Source organism: Rhinolophus ferrumequinum, chromosome 8 (assembly GCF_004115265.2).
Source record: "Rhinolophus ferrumequinum isolate MPI-CBG mRhiFer1 chromosome 8, mRhiFer1_v1.p, whole genome shotgun sequence".
Taxonomy (NCBI): Eukaryota; Metazoa; Chordata; class Mammalia; order Chiroptera; family Rhinolophidae; genus Rhinolophus; species Rhinolophus ferrumequinum.
The window spans coordinates 94,679,329-94,694,559 of NC_046291.1; the positions used below are offsets into that span (position 1 = coordinate 94,679,329).

Below are 15,231 nucleotides of genomic sequence, written 5' to 3' on the forward strand. Positions count from 1 at the left end.
AAATGTCCTATATGATTTTTGTACAAGTATATGTTATTCTTGGCTATTTATGGGTAATATTTCTTGAACAAGACTCAACATTTATGGATTTGTGTTATTGGAAAACTTTCATAAAAACATGTAATTTTACCATGAAATGAGCCCAGAAAATTTCATTAGTTTTCCTTCATTGGATCTGTGAAGCAATGGAGCTCTGGAGTAATGAAATTATGTTCATGTTCAAGTACAAGAGCCAGGTAAAATTTAAACCCAGTCTCTCTCAGTCCAGTGTTATATCCACTGTTCCAAGTTTGTAATAAAACATTTTAAATAAGATATTTTATTATACAGCCAGTCAGTGTTTTCTGTTTCCCTGGGCAACTTACAACAAAATCAACATCATCACATGGTGGCCATTGGGATATTTCTTCTCCAATGTGAGTGGACTTCCTTATGGGCATCCTTGGTGAATATACATTCCAAGGAATAGAAGAGGCCACGGGATGACTGACAGGTCTTCAGGGATGCGCTGACATTGCTCATCCTATATCAGAGTCTGATTCCAGCCAAACTGGAATCTACTATTTCCTTTTTGCATCCCAGGGTGCCATCCCGTCAATAGCAGAAACTCAAGAAAAACTGGTGATATCTGCCTCTGAGGGATTCTCACCTTGGTCCTCAGTACTGCTCCAGCCTTGGTATGGTTCTTACATCTTTCTAGAAGGTCCTTCTTCCATTCTTCTATCTTTTACATCAATTACAAATTTCACATTTTCCCTGAAATATCCTACAGCTGATGCCTACACCTTCAGATTATGTCTTTCTCAATTGCACTTATACATAGTTTGGCATACAATTCTCTAAATGACAAACCTTCTCTATGGTGCCATGTGTTTTTGTTTGCTGGCTTTAACATGACTATAAAACTAGAAATCAGGGCTCATGTTATTCATTTATTCTTTACTCTTCACCCCTTATTCTTTGTGTGTTCCAGCTGTGTGACTCTCTGCTTCCTCTCATATAGTTCTCGCTGTCAGCACTCTCCAGCCACATGAAACTACTTGCAAATTCAGTGTTCTTTTTTTCCCTTTTCTCCCTATCATACTCCTACTGCAAGATCAGCTCAAGCCTTCTATTTGAAGCTTCCCAAACTGACATGTGGTCATCGGTACTTGTCACCAATATATTGGTTCTGCTGTCTCAGACCCCGTGAGAAGATGACACTTTCTCCCCTGTTGAATTAGGCATGCCTATGTGACTTTATTTGGCCAATGGGATGCAAGTGGAGTAACATTTGCCACTTCCAAGTAGAAGCCTCTAAAAAGTAACACATACTTCCCTGTGCGTCCTCCTCCCTGCCATGGCAACCTTCCAGATGACAGAGCCTCCGTCAGCATCCCAGAATGAGGACAGTGTGGAAGAGGGACCCCTGCCAGTTTGTGATGGGCATACAACATAGGTGTATAGACCCACTTGTGACTTAGGCCACTGAGATGTTAAGTTGTTTATCATAGCAGTGTGACTAACCCATCAAGATGGCACAGTTGATTTAAAAACTCCTCTGTGCATCTGTAGGACCTTGTCTTGTCTCTACCTCAACATATCCCGTTTCTTGTTGTCTTCCTGGTAGACTATAAACTCCGTGAGAATATGGCTTATATCCATGCATCGCCCACCCCCACTACAGTGTTTGGCATATAGTATGATCTCAAGAAATACATGTTGCATGAATGACTAAAAAGTGCCTGCCCCATGCTGACTACATCCCGAAGGTAACACTGGTATTCCAGGGTTTTTGCCCATTCCAACATGGGTAAACCACGAATCTACTCACAGTGATGGCAGGTGGTGCCAGTGTAACCTGTGTAACTGCAGTTGCAATAGAAGGTAGTCCACGACTGGGAGCAACTTCCTCCATGTTCACAGTAGTTTGGCAAACACCTAATGGGAGATAAAGCAAAACAACCAAAATAAACCAAATCAGTAGAAATAAAAGGACAAAGATGTCTTATGTCCATCTGTGTGAATTGATAGTGGAAATTGCTCTGCTATACTCCTCTACCTCAGACAGAACTTGTTTTACCACAAGGAGTGGGTCCATCCAGCACTCCTGGGCAATGAAATGCTCAGAGCTGATTTAGGAATTAAGTTAAGCATTTCAACATTGGGGCAAAATCTCATTGACTTCAAGTTAATATGAAGTGGTCAGAATCTGTAAGGCTTTTTCATTTTCCATAGGAAAAAAATGTACAAAGATTGCAATTTTACATTTTGGAAAGGATTTGCATTTTCAAAGGAAAGGCGAAAGGTGCAGATAATTGAGGTCGCTGTCCTCATGCTTCTTTTTTGGGAGATGGCCAGGAATCTGTTTTAAACTTCTATTTTTAAAAGGCTACATGAAATTTGAAAAGATGGTAACTCTTCATTTAAATGCAAAATAATTCTATCATTTTTAAAAGTGCCAAAGCCACCCTTAAAATAAGGCCTTTACTACTTATACTAAAAACAGTATAACTGTTCTGAAAAATATTTTCATCACACACGTTAAAAACTCTTTGAAATATTCCTATAGTTTGATCCAGCAGTCACACTTAGGTGGCTCTCTTAAAGGTATATTTAAAATATGGAAAGTATACAAGCTATTTATCATTATTCTTAGTGATGTCATAATGAATCAAGATTAGTGTCCCAGGTTGCACATTTCTTAGGAAAGTTGTAGTACATAAAATTAATGTGGTATCATGAAGCTACTATATATAATATTAGTAAATAGGATGATAATGAACTGGGATTGGATTAAGTGGAAATTCAAGATGTAAAGAATGACTACCACAACATAAAACTAACACTTTCTGTTGCAAAAATAATAGGAAGAAAAAAAAGGGAGTGTCCCTTAGTCTAATGAGAGTGAAGTCATGTTCATTTTTACTGGATAGAGATCATGAACTTTAGGGCCATGTCCACCTGAGTTCAAATCCCAGCTCAACCATTTTCTACATGGTGCTTTGGGTAATTATCTTCACCCCTTACATGCACGATTTAAAATCTTGACACTGCAGGCCTTGTTGCTACTAAGAGAGAAGCTGACAGGTGCTCAATATTTGTAATGAATACAATTAAGAGTAAAGGCAATGACAAATACGGAAATTCTTGAAAACAATATTTACATGAATTTCAAAGAGGAAAGTGTCTAAGCACTGAAGTCACAGAAGAGGGATAATGCAATGAAAGCCCTCATCCTGGAGCTGCTGAGAATGTGAGGCAGGCAGAAATAAGACAATTTACCTTAAATGTCCCCTATAGGTAGGAAACCCTCCAGCAATGATTGTTTCAAAGCCCAGAAACTAATATTGCTGCATAAGTTCAGACATAATATTAGAAATTTTCTGCCCAGCACAGCAAACATTCAATGTGCTGACTGGGCTTTTGTTTGGGAAGAACTTATTGGTAACTCCTTGGTCTCCAGCTATAGCTTAAAACACAGGGAAAACAGTAGGACTCAGTAATTTTGCTATAGATCGTGTCCACAAAAACCAACCAATAAATAAACAAAAAAGCGGTCCCCTCCCTACACCAGATCCTACCCTTCCTTTTTACTCCCAGCGACTCATGTTGGTGGAACGAAAAAGAAACAGGCTTGTCACTCAATGAACCACAGTTCCTGCCCCCCTCTAATCTTGAGGCATCATTGTCCTCAAAACCCAAGTAAGGACCTCTGCCTCCGGGTGTATCCAGGAGGAGAGACTTCCAGCTAGCCTGTGACTGCTTACCGGCCTCACACCTTTTTTTTTCTTTTGCAGCTGACATCTCCCTGCCTCTGAACATTGCTTCCCTTGCAGTTTACTTTTCTCCATATTTCCCCTCTGAAAGTAAGTTCTTACATGACCTCTCTATACCCTGTCCCATCCCACCTTACGTCTCTCCCCTAACCCAACCCTAAACGTACCCCCTGCCACACACACACACACACACACACACACACTCCATGATTGGCAAATATTGCTCCTCTCTTTCCCCTCAAAGAAAGGTTAATTGCTTTAAAGAAGGAAAGCTGAGCAAAACCAGGTCAGTAGGTACTTATCCTACAGTTCCTTTGGTTTTGGCAACAAGAAAATTCAGATCAGCCTATTTTAGGTGGCTGGAGCTATAAAATAGAAAATGCAGAAGTTCAAAGTGGCAGTATTTTCAGCCACGAGAAGAAAACTTGTCTGCAGTGAGAGAGAGAGAGAGAGAGAGAGAGAGAGAGAGAGAGAGAGAGAGAGAGAGAGAGAGCAAATAATGCTGAGATGCAGCGTGGAGCAGAGAAGAGAGATGGAGAGGGTCCTGACAATATTTGTGTGGTTGGTCCTTGTTGTTCCCAAGACTTGGTTGCACCCGTGAAATTCCTGCGGGCTGGCTGTTCTAATCTATATTAGATTCTGGGAGATACTTCAAGATCTTTCCAGGAGAACCCTCATTGTATTTAGGCTCACTTGAGTTAGAATTCTGCTATTTTCAACTAACAGAATTTTGATATTTTGTAAATCAACATTCTATAAATGCAAAAAGAAATACAAACACATTTTCCTTAGAATCTATACATTAAAATATTTTAAAACTCATGATTTCCAAATTCAGTTGGGCAGGTAGGGGGAGGGATCTTGAGGAAATGCAATAACTATCTGGTCACTTTGAACACATATTTAATAAGCCTCACACGGACTTTTGTATTGCAATGTTAATAAACTTCATTTCCCAGTGAAAATGTAGGCTACAAATTCATTTGTTTATGGCCACTCAAAAAAACCAATGATGTATTCTGGTAGGGAAAATTAATACTTGGGTAAGGGAAAATCTAATATTCCTAGAATGAGAATAAAATGAATGACTACTTATGCGGCTGCCTTAGAGCTTGTTTCATTTTGGTTCAACACACACTGTGATTAGAAAACCTCATCTGTAAAGTAGACACTCAAAGTAAAAGATGCATAACCCCAATTTGCTTATTTTAAAAGGGCAGGTTTATGAGTATAATTTCCATATTCTTTAAGCAGTTCATTTTCACTGGTGTTTTGTTTCTTTTTGTCTCTATTTGGCATAAACTGAGCACTTAAGACATGAACCCAGAAAGCGGAGTGTAGAGCTACCGAATTGAAAGGTGAGCATTACATGTGAGGACAGTCACAATCTTAGGTGCAGGGAGCTTAATTCAAATTGCTAGGAAACGATCACTCTGAGCACCTATCTTCTAAATCCTAAAGATAGTTCATATCTAACCGGATGTGAATGGATGCACCATATTTTGGTGTGCAGTGCTTAACAAAGAAAGCTTTCAATTATGAACACAACTATATTCTTCACATTCCCCAGGAGCACAAACAACCTAGTAAGGTATGTGTGTCCGGGGAGACTTAGCGGGCTGGACAGACACTTTGGAAGCTGTGCACCTCTTTGTCAAAGCAGAATGTGCATGGTCTGAAGGGACATGAGGTGAAGTAAAATGAAGACAGTGAGTAAACGAAGACATGAAAGAAGAAAAGACAGAGAAAAATTAGGACTGCCAGGAAAAAAAAAAAAGCAATCTAATAGGGACAAAAGTTATACACACATTTGATGTAAGAATTTATGATTTCTCCCCAAATCAAAATTCTTCCGAAAGACAAGGACTGTTGCTAATTGGAGCTGTGGACAATCCAGGTAAGATACGAAGTGGGAGGAACAGTCCTCCACTAATGGTCCCTGGACCTCATCAGTGCTCACGGTCCAGCCTGCAGAGATATGTGGTTCTGGATTCACGCTTGTGTTCTGTGGTGTGCTGGGTTATTCACAAGGAGATAGGAAGGAACACACTGTTTCTCTTCATAGGATGATGCACAGCAGAGGAGACAGCAAAGAATCTGCTTCAAAGAAGGACGATGATTGTGCAAGATGTTGGGAGACAGCCATTCAGAAGACTAAAGGCAGAACTTTCTAAGAATTCACACCAGAGTCCAGTTTCAAGCAGCCTGGCAATCAGTGTCTCTCCACTGACATTAGGAAGAACAGAAAGACTCTTGCAGTTGCCCTCGAGCAAGAGTCAGTGTGGCAACTTCCCTAAGTTAGCTTTGACTGAGGCCAAGCACAAGTTTACAGCTGGAGTGGGTAAGGCCGGGGAAAAGCACCAGGAAAGCACTGGGATACGAGAGACTTAGGGGAAATGCAGCCTGTCAGTTTGTTTATAATTTTAAAAGTTTCATAGAAGAACTATGAATTTTTGGCTTTTGTTTAACAAAAATCTGATTACTGAGCAATAGTCATAGCAAATCTCATGACTTTATATGCCAAGTTTATATTTTAAATTCCGTCTTCTCACCTGAATTTCAGACTCACAAATCCAGCTGCTTGCTTCACAACTCCACTTGGGTGTCTAACTGATATTTCAAACTTTGCAGGTCCAAACCTGATTTCTCTGACCTCCTACTTCGCCCTCCCACCTTCTCTACCGTATCCTTAATTATCAGATGATAGCAACTCTATTCTTACCGCTGTCTAGACCCCAAACCGTGAAGGCCCTTCCCGCCCCTCACAGTCTACTCATGAGGTAAGAGCACATCCCTCTGTCCCTGCCTTCAGAATCTTGTTTGTTCACGGAGTACCAATGTGCTAACAGCTAGGCACTCAGTAAACGGTTGTTGAATGAGTGAATGAATGAATATTTCTGGGGTGCAGCAGCCAGCTGAAGCTGCCCTCTTTCAGCTAAGCCTGTTCAGTTAACTACAGTCTATCTGGCTTCACTCATTCACTATTACCGGCCAGTCATTGAGCATCAGATTAAGGGCTGAGTGGGAAGACCAAAGAGCTTCATTTGGTTATTTTTTAATTGGTGAAGAAACAGTGAGACAATTAAAAAGAGCCCTCTGTGTAGCCATAGGGAAGGGGCAATTTGGAGAGGGGAGAGGAACCCAGGTGAGGAGGTGAAGTAAAATGAAGACAGTGAATAAGATCCTTTCGAGCGTCTTTAAGGATGCAAGTGTTAGGTTGGTTCAAAAGGTTTTGCGGTTTTTCCAATTAGTTTTAATGTGTTAAACCGCAATTACTTTTGCACCAATGTAATAAACGATGCAATGCCTTTTGAGATTGGTGGTGGCTGTCAAGGCTCTGTTGGGCAGCTTTTTCTCCTAAGTACGTACAGAGATAATTGTCTCCAAATTGGTCAGAGAAGAAGGATTTTGAATGACGCAACTTAGAGCTCCTTTGGAGAAATATCTTGCATCCCTGATAAGTCTGTATACAATTTTTGAAAGATTTTAATGAGATAAAGTATCTGTGTGGGAAATTCAAATTACCAATCTAGGTCACACCGATTCTTGTTATCTCTAATGCATATTCAGATCCATGATGACCTTTCACCAGGCTTGTGGATGTCCTAAAGATATTTAACTAAATATTCTTTTTGTGGCTAGTTTCTAATAAAATGTCGTTACCAGGAGGCAATCTAGGTCTGGCTATCTTGAAGGCGTTCCCCTTGCCAACAAGCTTGAAATGAATCGTTGACATATGCTCACATTCGCACCTGAGATGTTACTTTAAAGGTATTCTTTTCCTTATGTTACAGATCTGGAATGTGAGACGAGGGTAAGGTGACAGAGCCCGCAATGTGAGCCGTGCTACCTGTCACTGAAGGCTGTGTTCTCAAGCCTTGTGCAGCCTTCCTTGTGGAGCGTCACTTCTACAAAGAATGGGAGGGGGGAGGGCTTCACATTGCTGCCCACTGATTCCAGAAATTTCTTAGAAAACTTGGAGCTGTCAGTTCAGAGTTCTTAAAGATATGTTTGGTTGGAAAAGAGGTCTTAACGACAATGACAAATGGGTTAATTTGGAATAAATAAACCCACAACGGAAAGTAATGTATATATTTATTACATAAGTAACATAATAGTATATAATTCATTCTATAATTCTCTCAGTGATGAATGATGGGGAAAGGAAGTTTTGATTCTATTTTCAATCTCTTCATTACAAATTTCTGAAATCCTTAAAATAAGCAACTAAAAAGATAGCCCCTGTCCCTATTCTGCTTGTTTTTATTTTACTTTTTCAGATGACAGAGCATTTTTCTGCATTTTCTAAGCCTTAGTTAATGTCATTGCTTCTAGACCCTTCCTGGTTTTCGTAGAAAGGCTATCTAAGTTATTATTGCAAGGCAGACAAAGTCATTTAACCTATCCCAAGATTGATGGAATCTTATTTAAAATAAGCTTATGAATTGTATAACCCTACAAATGTGAAAAAAGCAGAGGCCCATCAAGGTCTATCAATCAAAAGGGAAAATGCCTTCAGGATCCATCTTTGGTCTTTGAATGCATGGATGTCATAGAGCCCCTGGCTGATACATCAGGGCCAGGGTGCACGAGCATCACTAACAAGGACCACACCTCTCTGTCTTCATCACTGAGCATAGTAAGTGTCTTCCTTAGGCATGACATTCTTAATCCAAGAAATTTCTAAATTCAGTGTCAAAAGTTTAAGATAATCAAACTCTTAATATTAATATATTTGGGTGAAGAATAGTATTCTATTGTGTATATATATACCACATCTTCTTTATCCAATCATCTGTTAAAGGACACTTTGGTTGTTTCCATGTCTTGGCCACTGTAAAAAAAGCTGCAATGAACGTCGGAGCACATGTATCTTTATGGATAAATGCTTTCAGGTTTTTTGGGTAGATGCCCAAAAGAGGGATTGGACAAAGAAGGTGTGGCATATATACACAATGGAATACTATTCTACCATAAGAAAAGATGAAACTGTGCCATTTGCGACAACACGGATGGATCTTGAAATTATAATGCTAAGTGAAATAAGTCAGACAGAAAAAGTCAAGAGCCATATGATTCACTGATATGTGAGATATAAAACTGAAAACAACAAAGGGAACAAGACAAAGAAATAAAAAAACAAAAACTCATAGACACAGACAATAGTTTAGTGGTTACCGTAGGGTAAGGAGGGGGGCTGGGGGTAGATGAGTGTAAAAGGGGTCAAATATATGGTGATGGAAGGAGAACTGACTCTGAACAGTGAACACACAATGTGATATATAGATGATATATTACACAATTGTACACCTCAAATGAAACCTATGTAACTTTATTAACCATCGTCACCTAATAAACTTTAAAAAATATATATATATGTACATATATACATATATATACATATATATATATATATATATATATATATATATATATATATATATAGGGTAATTTGGGTGAAGAAGAAATATGGTACTGACAGGAAAAAACTGTCCCAAAGCTGATCTCAACCACAAACATCTGTATGATATAATTTGTACCTTTCTGGGAAGAAATCAGCATTCTTAACTTTGGGGGAAAAATGCTTAAGGATCTTTATAATGGATTTTAATAAAATTAAGACCAATGTCAGTTGATTCTTAACCTTCAGAGGAACTTTACTTAGGACATTAAACAGTCTTGCATTAAGTTAAGGAGTCTAATAATCATTAATTGATTTTGTTTAATTTATTCAGTCTAACAAGGAAATCTATTTCTTCTTACTCAGCAATAAAGAAGAATAAAATATTGCCATTTGTGACAACATGGATGGACCTAGAGGGTATTGTGCTAAATTAAATAAGTCAGGCAAAGACAAATACTGTATGATTTCACTTATATGTGCAATTTGAAACAAACAAACAAAATAGAAACAGAAACAGACTCATTGATACAGAGAACCAACTGATGGTTGCCAGGAGGGAGGTGGGTTGGGGAGATGGCTGAAAAAGATAAAGAGGAAAGAGAGGTACAAACTTCCAGTTATAAAATAAATAAGTCATAGGGATGTAATATACAGCACACAGAATATAGTCAATAATATCATAATACCTTTATACAGTGACAGATGGTTACTATACTTATTGTGGTGATTACATCATAAGGTATAGGAATATTGAATCATTATGTTGTATATCTGAAACTGACATAATATTGTATGTCAACTATACTTAAAAACAAAAAACAAAAAAGGCACTTGCCAAGAATGGATCTTTGAATTGGCCTAAGATAGGTCTTCCTCCTTGTAGCAAGATTATAATAAAATTTTGGGAAAAAAATATATATTTCAATAGTGCTTTGGTATTTGTAATTTTTATGGAGATTTGGTCTATTTGAGTATGAGCCTTCTGAATTCCAATTTTAAAAGTGTAAAATAACTGATTTATACCTTAAAAATCTTCCATAGCATACTGTCTAAGATAAATTCAGTTCTCCAAAGTTAAGTGTTCATTTTCTGAGTGGTTAAATTTTATAAACATTTGTGACAACTGTTTTTAATGCAGTAAATTGAACTCTTTGGAAAGTAAAACATTTTTAAAAATGTTTTCTAAAGATTTCTTCGTGTTTTACACATTGCTGTTAATGCTACATGTGAGGGCCCTGCCGTTGACGTAGTCGTGTTTCCAAAACTTAAATTATCTACCTGCTTTGACCTAGAAATTCTACTTCTTGGAGTAATGACCTGGAAATACTTTCTTATATATAAAAACAAATATAAAATTTCTATCATTATTAACAGTTTAAAAAAAATGGAAACGTTATCCACCATTTTGGGTATAGTTAATAAATGATGGTACATTCACACTCTAGAATGCTACGAGGCAAAGAAAATAAAGGTGTGCATCAGGATGTAAGGATATTGGAAAGTTCTCCATGTATAATATACTATTAAGGCCAAGAGCACAATGCAGAGTAAAATGTGCCGTTTCGCTGTTATTGTCCCTGTTGTTATGTAGAGAGAATAAGGTTTGGGAGGAAATAGACCAAATTGGTAATCTGTTAATAGTGGTTAACTATGGAAATAAAAGTAGCATCTCACTCTTTACATATTCTTGAGCTGGTCTTGATTTTTACAATGAAACTGGAAGGAAATTTGTCCCTGAGTTTAATTCATATTTTATTTTGCTGTTAAACGCCAACAAAGAGAAACTCAGTCCACTTAGGAAATGGTCTCTAAGAGACAGTCATGCCGTCCAAAGACACATTCTCAGCCCTGGAATGAGACCAGCTGGACTAGAGAAGTGGTCCAGAAGAATGGGGTCTGTCTGATGCATCAAGATACTGAGGCTCAGTCAGTTCCTAGTCCCCAGCTAGAGCAGAGCAGTCGTCCGGCCCAGGTCTGACTGACCACCCTCTACCTCCCTCATTAAACTCTGCAATAAAACTCAGTGTGGTGCACCTCTGCTCTTGGAACTAAGCCCGTCGGGTAATACATTCCTAACGATCACCATTTATTACGGCCCCCAGCAATCCGTGAAAAAGTTTAAAGTCACTTGTAAAAAATAAAAGAAAATGTCTTTTTTCTAAGGAACAAAAACACAAAGGTTAACTGTATGTGCCTGCGTGTCTATGTTTCTATTACAATTATTTAGATGTATGCACTATTTAGACACATGTACACGCCCCCAAAAATCACAACTTGAATGCATCTAGAGGAAGTCATTTGTTAAGCTAAATCAGCCTCATATAAACATCTACAGAAACATTTTTCCTCACTATTAAATTGCCCTCTTCTCCATTTCCCATAACAGATTGAAATGAATAGGACATCTAATGATAGGCCTTTGAAATTCCCAAATGTTCAGATAAACGGTTATCTATGAATGAGTCTGAATGTATTTATGTTCCAAATTTCAATTATACTTCCCCTATTAAAATTACTTCCTTTGCTAAGAATCTTCATCCCTTCTTTATACAGTGGAAGGTTAGTTTCAATTCCTACATGCTTTCCTCTGAGACAAAAGAACAAAATATTTTAACAGTCCTCAAAACGCAAGCTGACTCACGTAAGCCTTTTAATGAAGCTCATACATTAAAAATCAGCTAGGTCATGTCCTTTGTCTGTTTGCTTTAATTACCAGCCTACTGCATTGATCTTGTTTTGGCCAGATAGCTTTACTGAGAGCTTTTGGAACCTGTTTCTATGCCTCTCCATTCTAACAATTATTATAATCTCATTTCACCCCCACAGTTGGATTTTCATTATAATTGAAGTTTGTTGTATTTATAGCAGATGCAGACACTAAGGAATTAAGTGAATAAAAAGAAAAGTGTTAAAAGTCAGTTCCTAAATTTCCCAGGGTCTAGTTCACAGCAGGGAGTCCATTGTCTATGGTTGCTGAGAAAGTCCCCAGATAACAGACAAAGCAGTGATGGTCAAATACATTTGCAGTGCACCTCAGTGATTCCACTAAGATTATTGGGGTTCCAGACAGAGCCAGCACCCACAGTGTACACCCCTCCCTGCCCTAGCTGTGGTGGCCAATGAACAGGAAAATGGAAAGGTGCTCTCTCCTCTCTTTTGCAAATCTCAAGTTCATGACCAAGAGATGCTCCGAGCTCTTCAAAGGCCATTTCTTCAAAGCAGAGACTTTTCCAAATCAAGAAGAATTTCTCAGTGTTATGTTATTTATTCCAATACTGTTACTATGAGAAGCAACCTGAGGTCATGAATCTAATAGCAAATCACTGCTGCCTAGTTGCTTAAAAATCAAAGCTATGTACCACCTTTTCCCAAATAATATGCTTTTTAAAAATTCAGAAGAGGGGAGACTAAGTAAGATAGAATCACGTTTCTTTGATCAATCCATTTGCCTCAGTGGCCTAGAAGAACTTCCTGGGAACACGTACGTATCCCACGGATTTTTCGGGAGGGAAATCAGGTCTGGGTTTTGTACTTCGTATCAGTTAGGTAAAAGGTGTTATGTGCCTTGCAATAGAATGGTTGTGTTCAGCATTACACAGCTGGTGTCTTAATTGTTATGCTGAGGCTAATTAGGAAATGCAGACCATGCAGCACTCCAGATTATCAGAATGGTCTTATTCATAAATTATAGGATACCATTCAGATCCCATTATCAATGAAAACGTCTGTATTGTCTGGTTTAGTTCTTCTCAAATAGTGGCTGATATGTAGACTCTGATGGGGTAGGTCTGGGATGGAGCTTGAGCATCTGGGTGCCACTGGGGCTGTTGCTCACTGCAGTGAACTTCGTGCAGAGATGGTTCAGGGGCTGCAGAGTGCGGGATGGTTCAGGGGCTGCAGAGTGCGGGATGGTTTCGGGGGCTGCAGAGTGCGAGATGGTTCAGGGGCTGCAGAGTGCGGGATGGTTCAGGAGCTGCAGAGTGCGGGATGGTTTCGGGGGCTGCAGAGTGCGAGATGGTTCAGGGGCTGCAGAGTGCGGGATGGTTCGGGGTCTGCAGAGTGCGGGATGGTTCGGGGGGCTGCAGAGTGTGGGCATTTATTCCCTTTTCTTTTCTCTCTTTCTTTTTCTCTCTTCTTTTCTTCTTTCCTTCTTTCTTTCTTTCCTTTCTTTCTTTCTTTCTTTCTTTCTTTCTTCTTTCTTTCTTTCTTTCTTTCTTTCTTTCTTCTTTCTTTCTTTCTTTCTTCTTTCTTTCTTTCTTTCTTTCTTTTCTTTCTTCTTTCTTCTTTCTTCTTTCTTTCTTCTTTCTTTCTTTCGGTGTCTTTTTGCAAATGTTTCTAGTTGTTTTTTTACATTTTAAATTAAAATGTTACAGTTCTGCAGTGTGTTATACACCAGATTTTCACAATAGCAATATGCTAGTTTTGTGCTCCAGGTTGACCCTGGAGACGTTGATGTTAAATCTTTCCCTGCCTTCCCTGCCTGTTCATGGGAATAAGAATGCACTGGTGTTATGGATGTGGACGGATGTCACACTGCATCAGCCAAGTGTCATCAGGTCTCCTTAGGCCCCTGCAGGCAGAGCAGCAGAGGGGAGGACACTGCTACACTTGAACCAGCTTAAATCCACTTAAACCCAGCCAATCCCAGGAACATCTGTTCGCCATATGCTCTTCCTACTGCACAGTAACAACACAAAAACAGGTGAATGGGTGAACATGATGTCAAAATAATATGGTGTTACTGAAGATGATCACTGACTATGCATTTATCTAGCTTTCTTATTTATAAGGAATACACACAATTCTCAAAGTTGAAGTTAAAAAAAAAAGTACACCTACTTTTTAATGCGATTGGATAAATCTTACCAAAAATGTCTGCTATTGAAAGACAAAGTATTCAGAACTTACTAGTTGACAGCTACTTATCTGTGTGAATCAGGGTTTTCTAAATATTTAACAACCCAAAAGAATAGCCACATAAAATTGATGCTGAGGCTAAAGTACAACAGCAATCTGTGACCCCCGGGTCAATGCACTTCATCACCAAGTATAGAAATATTTCATTTGATTTTCACATATTGCTTTTATCTATTATGGATAGTCCTACAATTTTATTTGGCAGAATAAACACATTTCACTGCAAAAAAGAAAATCATATAATACAAGCCAAGAAGTATATAAGGTATGATTGGGTTCATCAATCTGTCTCCAGGTTTTATTATCCAGGTTCCACCCAGGTTTTATTTTCCAATGGAGATTAGCACTGTCTAGTCTGCCCCGGCTGCTGTACTCACTGCCATGGCTTCTAGAACTCACACAGTGTGAACAGACATGACACCAGCAGGGTCTGGATTCCCCAGGATGCCAGTCCATTTGGGAATATTGGTAAGGTTCTTTTATTTTCATATTAAATGTCATTCAATAAAATTGAACTTGAGTTGGTGTTTGAGAACCTGATAATCAGGGATTGCACCTGATGGTCTCGTTTCTGAGCACAGAGACTGCCATGGAGTGAAGGCTGGTCTGGTACTGTCCCCTTTTGTCCCAGTTGTGGAATAGTGTGGGCTCCTTCACAGAGGTGACAGGGTGCAAATAACCCAGTCTTCAGATTAGAGAGACCCAATGTCAAATCCCAGTTTTGTCTCTTTCTACTTTACATGACATTTGAAATTAATCACACCTTTCCAAGCTTTAAATTTCTGTTTAGTAAAATCAAGAGAACCTCCTAATTATTTTAGGAATCAAATAAGGTCTTGTAGAATGTGAATGACTTGCAATTTTATTATTATTTTCGTCTGTTCTCACAGGTGGTTTGTGACGCAGACACAGACTGTTTCTTTTCTTTTTTGTAACAGATAGGTTTTTCCCATTTCATGGAGAAGAGATTTGGCCTGCAATTTCTAAGCTCAGTTTGCTACTCAGCCTATATATGCAGATCTGGCATTTCCATTCTCTGTTGCTAACCTCAGGAGCTGCTAAGAAAGATCATACTTTGTTTTTTTATCATTTAAGTCCCATCAGTGCCCTGTCCACTTGAGCAGCACACCTGGCTTCCTGGAGGGAACTGAG

The 15,231-nt window shown here is 38.8% G+C and overlaps 1 protein-coding gene across 4 annotated transcripts in view; it reads right to left on the minus strand.

The window, feature by feature from the left end:
- Positions 1-15,231, minus strand: part of CNTNAP5 (contactin associated protein family member 5) — a 769,018-nt gene that overhangs the window by 285,515 nt on the left and 468,272 nt on the right. For all 4 annotated transcript variants that reach the window (XM_033111359.1, XM_033111357.1, XM_033111358.1 and 1 more), the window contains exon 11: positions 1,814-1,920. In XM_033111359.1, the coding sequence (XP_032967250.1) occupies positions 1,814-1,920 (107 nt within the window). The remainder of the gene's footprint in view (positions 1-1,813; positions 1,921-15,231) is intronic.